The sequence below is a fragment of the Triplophysa rosa genome, linkage group LG9 (genome assembly GCF_024868665.1).
Source record: "Triplophysa rosa linkage group LG9, Trosa_1v2, whole genome shotgun sequence".
NCBI classification, from domain to species: domain Eukaryota; kingdom Metazoa; phylum Chordata; class Actinopteri; order Cypriniformes; family Nemacheilidae; genus Triplophysa; species Triplophysa rosa.
The window spans coordinates 9402341-9408281 of NC_079898.1; the positions used below are offsets into that span (position 1 = coordinate 9402341).

The window sequence follows — 5941 nt, forward strand, 5'->3', positions numbered from 1 at the left end:
CAATACAGTTTTTAAAGCTGCAATCCTTAACTTTTGCTTCTCCATCGCCATCTTTACATTTGTTTACAAATAACTGGCATTTCTTGTGAAATTTGACCTGAGCATTCAATTTATAAATCATTATTTTAGGCCTATAGTTGTGCATTACGGTAATGCAAAAAGACAACAATGATTATTTATGTACTTTCTCAGTATTTGATTTTGTTTATTTTTTAACTAAGAAAGTTACAAATTGCAGCTTTAATTTTCATTGTGTAATAAAAAGTAATATTATACATTGGTTCAGTAATAATTGTTCATGTTTTTCATTATATTCCTGAAAATTATTAAAAAATATACTGTATGTGAATTATTATTTGTTGAACTCTATACCTCCACATGCTTGACAGATGTGTGCTTGAAAATAACGTGTGCTCTCTTTGCCTCTTGTTTTGCAGTGACGTTAATTCCAGAATCTCATGTTTGTTTGTATATAGAATATTTATTTTTGTACTATTTATTTTGCCATTGGTCTGTTATATTGATGGAAAAGATAAATACCATAAACCATCGAAAATACTGGCAAGATTTTTGTACAGATTGTTTATTTTTATTACCGGTAATGTTGTTTATGTAAGGGACTTTTATACTGTACCTATGCATTATGTCCAAATGTTTTGATGGAGCAAGAAATATACTGTGGCAGCATATGCATGATATTTGTGCATAATGTTAACTGATATGTGCCTATTAACTTATTGTATCATGATGTTTTAATGATGTGTTGTGTCAGACCACGCTGCACTGAATAGTGGGGCTGGAGTTTCAATTTGGCCTTGTGTTATGAGGACATCCCTTGCTCTGAGTTGAACATGGACTTTGTTGGATATCACACCGCAACTAATGATCTTACACTGTAACTGCATACTGTATGTTTACTGAAACTTAAAATGACTTATTTGAAGTCCATAGACGCAGTATAATTCAGTTGACATATGTTTGTTTCAATACATAAATTATAAGCATTTACATGGCATGACTTGCTTTTTAGTCTGCTTTCTGTCCATGTTTAAAGTTAGCAACTGTTTTGTTTTTTTGTTGCCAAATACACATAATTCAAGACAAAAACTAAAATTGATCATTTTTGTTAAACAATCCACATGAAGAGATTTGCCTAGATGGGCTTTGTGTAAATATGTCCTGGATATAAGCAGCTATTTTCTTTCTACCTTTAATCACATCTCCATATCTAGCCATTTAATAGTAGAAATGAATTCATTTTGCATCTCGTGTGCAATGCTGCTCACTGTCAAGCAAATTGTGTTTGCTAACACTTTCCAAGCCCAGCTTTATACCTCAACTCAAGTACAAATGAAGTATCAAGCCAATGAAGTTATGAGTATTATAAACATGACATTTATGTTAAACTAATATTTAATTCCAAGGAATGGGTCATAGAGCAAGACCCCAAGCTAAACCTATTCTGTGTTTACGCAGTGTTACGTGGATTGTGTAGGATTGCTGCTGTTTATAATGAGAAGCTCTGTTTTGCCAATAAGTTAAGCTTGGTTTGTAATCATCTGTCTATGCATCTGTAATACCTCATACTAACATGTGCCTTAATGCTTTACCCTGCCAAAGTAGTTTTAAGACATATCAGCAATAATGTCAAAGAAGCTATGCTGTCTACATGAGGAATATAAGAAAATAAATGGCTGTCATTCTTTCAGCCGAACTGTTTTCTACAAAGTCTTGTTTGTTCATTGTCATGTTTTTTTACTTACCATATACGTGTTTGTTTGCATAGTGGTGAAATGTTTATAAAGAGACCAAGAAAAATTAACCCCCTCCGGCTGTTCATATGTTGCATTGTGTATTTGTGCTTGTTGTGCATCTGGCAAACGTGTTAAAACTGCATCACTGATTTGAAGCTTATAGCTTATATTTTGAAGAATGGGTGATTCCACACACGGTAATGGTAAGAGTATTAACACTTTTGTAACAACTTGATGTCCCATGCATGTCATCATTTCCATATGAACGAATGTCAAGTTTAAAGAACTTTACAGAATGTTACAGTCAACTACAAATGTTTTTGTCTGTCATTAAAAGGGTCAGAATCCGTTCCAGCTAGCCAAGAAGTAACACTGCCATGAGATCCATGTGGTTCTGACGATTTCCTTCACAAAGCGACACAGAAACTTGAAGAGTTTTGGGATATCTTTGTGTTCGGGCTGCTCTGTGGTGGGTGTCTGAGGGATGTTTTCCCTGCACAACCGACCTGTAGTGTGAAAGGCTTCACGGGGCGGCAGGCATTAGCGGACTAGACTTTCAAGAAATTGTCATCTTCAATTGAAATTTTCTGTTCTGACAGAAAAGCAAAGATGCAGAAGTAGCATTTTTCTTCAAGTTTTACACACTTCTTTCTCTTTTATGTTATTCACTATGTGAAAGAAAACATTTTAGCACATTTTGTTCTTTTGTTAGTTCAAATTACAATCATTATTAATGTCTGTGATCAGAGGATTCAGCGCAGCTCATTGAACATGCCGATGTGTGTTTCCAAACAAACCAAAGAGATGATTCCTGATGCAAACTTTCACTGCCGTCTGTCAAGAGTTGCAGGTAGAATGCAATCTCACACATTTCTGCTCATATCTGATATTTATTAAGTATGTAAACGATGGTCATGCTTCTACTGTGAGATCAGTGCAGTGCTTTTGTGCAAGCGTGTAGATGTATCAGAATTAAGTTTATACAACATAATGTTGCTGTCACATACATGTATATTAATATAAGAAGTGATTTAGCCAAATATTAATGCATTAATATAAAAAGCAAGTATAACAACAACAACAACAACAACACCACAGTGAATATTAAAGACTATCTGTATCTCATTTAAATTGCTCAATGCAATTTAATATAGACGGTTTCAGCGGCAACTTCCGGTAGACCTCCATAGAGAATCAATAAGAGTAGTTTTAAATAAATGTATTACCATTAATATGCAATAAAATATGAATATGATTAATATTAATATAAATTAAATATAAAATAAATTGTTATATTATAACCAAACACAGAAGTTAACTTCAGGCCAGCGTGTGTGTCCGTGGAAACTGTCTATAATAATCTTTACAAAATTAAAAAAAAGAAATAACCATTTTCAAGATGGGCATTGAGGTTACAACATAGTGTAACATGTTAGCGCTGTAAATAGCTTAAAGATGCAAATCATAATGTATGTATTTAGCAAACCCATTGAAGCACAGAACTGATCACAAACCTTGGGAATGTATGTAGGACCGCCAAGAAATACATTTAAACTGGCAATGACATTTGTACTTTTTTATTTATTGTTGGTTTAGCACACGTGTAACCATCACAAAAGTATTTGTTCATAGTAACTTGTTTAGGTATGATTATCATAAAACTAAACCTTTTTTGATGTAAAAATATATTTCACTACATATAAGACAAGGGCTGAGCAGATTCTTGTTTCTATGCTCTTTTCAGCATATTTGGACAATTTGTGTATTTTTGGTTGTCCAATATGAAAGGTATCCCATCCACATTACACAGAACTGCCATGCTGTGACATTACTACATTATCATACCAGGATTTAAGAAAACAATTTCTTTTAAATATGAAATATTTCATTTAATACCAGCAGCTATGTTCTTTAGTTTTCCTTTTCAAAAACCTTTTCATTTGTTACCTAATGCAAGCATTCCTTATGTTTTTGACATCTGTTTTAAGACTTGTGTATATTATTAACCCAATTGAAATGTACAGTTTTATCAAATCTGCAAATCTAAATATGTTATAGCAATATTTGTTCCTATTTATCTGGTTCTAAAAAACATTTGTATTTTCTCATTAATGGTGGACAGTTGTTTTGATTTGATGTCAAGGGCTTAATCACAAGTAATATTCAACTTTAACAAACATATTGGAACGAAAAAAAAGTTAAAATATGTCTTTGAAACCTCGACTATAAAAACAATAAGAAACTGTAAAAAATTTATTTAAACTGTATTTCTCTACTTTACTGTAGAGAAACTGTATAGTTCTCTTTCTTTTGGTAGTATAACTAATCAGTTTTGGTGCAAATGTGACCCAATCTATGAAAACCAGGCTAAAGTCTCAAAATCTATTATGAGATAATGAGCATCAAAATTTGATTTCAACATTTAATTTCACTATAATTTCAATATTTGACATGACTTTACTCAGTCGGTATTAAAGATATCAAGGTTATATTTTTATAGAATGTTCTTACATTATGTAGAATGATTTCATGTAAAAAATGGTAAATCACAAAGCTGGGTTTTCACAGACTGGGTCACATATTTTATCATTATGGAACCACTGTTACAAAGGAGGAGAGTGCTCAAGAGATGTATTCAGTCTTGTGCACTCTGTATTATAATAGCATTAGGTGGTTTGTTTAAAACTCGGGGCATGTTATGACGTGATTTTCCTTTACTTGTATGCACGATGCATATTTGTTTTTCTGTGTCATTTTGCGACAGTTTGTGACATTTTTCATGCCTTGAACAAGAATATGATATTTGTACTGTACATCATGTATTTTCTACACAGAACAATTCCCTTTTGAGAAAATATAATGTCTTGGTTTTGTTTTTTTGTTTCTCTGTACAGTGTACTCTTCAAGAATGTGACGCCATCATGCAAATATCCTGAATCAGATCTGTGACATTTTTTAAATCCTATGAATCACAGAATTTTATTTTGTAGGTTTTTTTTAACAATTTTCAAATGCAATTCAGGGGTTTTAACTTTTATGAAGAGTACACTTTCAAAACAGCTATTTCAGTCCAGCTGTTAACAAACCACATTTGCCAGTTATAATTTTTGATGCCAGTTCATGTTTGGATCATTCAGATCTGTCCATCACTCACTGCCTGTGTGAGCACTCCTGACCTATACTGCTCACTTTATAACACATTTATTTTTAGGTTAGATACAGCAGTTGTCTTTTACCAGAACACATTTCTATATTTACTATGTTGTTGTAGTATGACAGTAAATGTAATAAATAGGTAATAGGGCATTTATTTTTGTGCTTTTACAAGTGCAAAGACAAAGAAAATTTCAATCACTCGCATGATTGAGGTACAGACCACTTTGCAAGATGTAAACTGGTCCAGCATCACTTCCGTTTTCATTTTTTATATTTTTAAATCTTACATATATAATTAAAGGTAATCTTAAATGTATTTGTTTAACATTTTGATTTGGTTATACATATTCTGTTGGTTGATTCTGTCAAACGTTTGTGGAGTGTTAAAAAACTGAAACGGGAAGTTTTTTTGGATCAGAGTTGTTTACATTTTCCGAAGTGGTTTACACGCACCTACATTTTAGGTCACAGTCTGACTAACAAGTTGAAGTCTTTTAACTAAGGGTTTTTTTATTTATTCTTTTCAATCCAGCATTGAATTAAGATGTAAAAGTTTATTATTGCTGATTGTGTATATGCTTCTGGAGACATCAACATTAACTCTTGTTTTTTTTTCATACTGACACTATCTGTAACTTTTATTCCCAACCTTTTGATTATTTTGCATAAAAGACATCAGAACTGTGTCTGTGAAATAAAGAAATAACTGAAATGTACCGACTCTGATTCTCTTTTTGGTTAAAAACTGTTCATGTTTTTCTAAATGTGAATTTAGAAAATTCTTGCGGTGAATTGCTCACCTTAAACGCTTTACTAACTTTTGTGAAACAATATAACAGTTTCCATTAAGAAATAAAAAACGGTAATGCATTATATACTGTATACTACACATGTAACATACAGAAGCATTGAGAAAGCACATCCTATATCATGTTTTCACCGCCAGAGGTCACTAGAGTTAATGTTCCAGCACATCTCGTAATGAATGTGATCGAGCACGAAGCGCACTGAGACTGGAGATGAGTCCTGTC

The 5941-nt window shown here is 32.5% G+C and overlaps 1 protein-coding gene across 1 annotated transcript in view; it reads left to right on the forward strand.

The window, feature by feature from the left end:
- col13a1 (collagen, type XIII, alpha 1) overlaps positions 1-2084 on the forward strand; it is a 47930-nt gene extending 45846 nt beyond the window's left edge. The window contains exon 42 of the mRNA XM_057342691.1: positions 438-2084. Within this exon, the coding sequence (XP_057198674.1) occupies positions 438-440 (3 nt within the window). The 3' untranslated portion in view covers positions 441-2084. The remainder of the gene's footprint in view (positions 1-437) is intronic.
- Positions 2085-5941: the final 3857 nt, after the last annotated feature.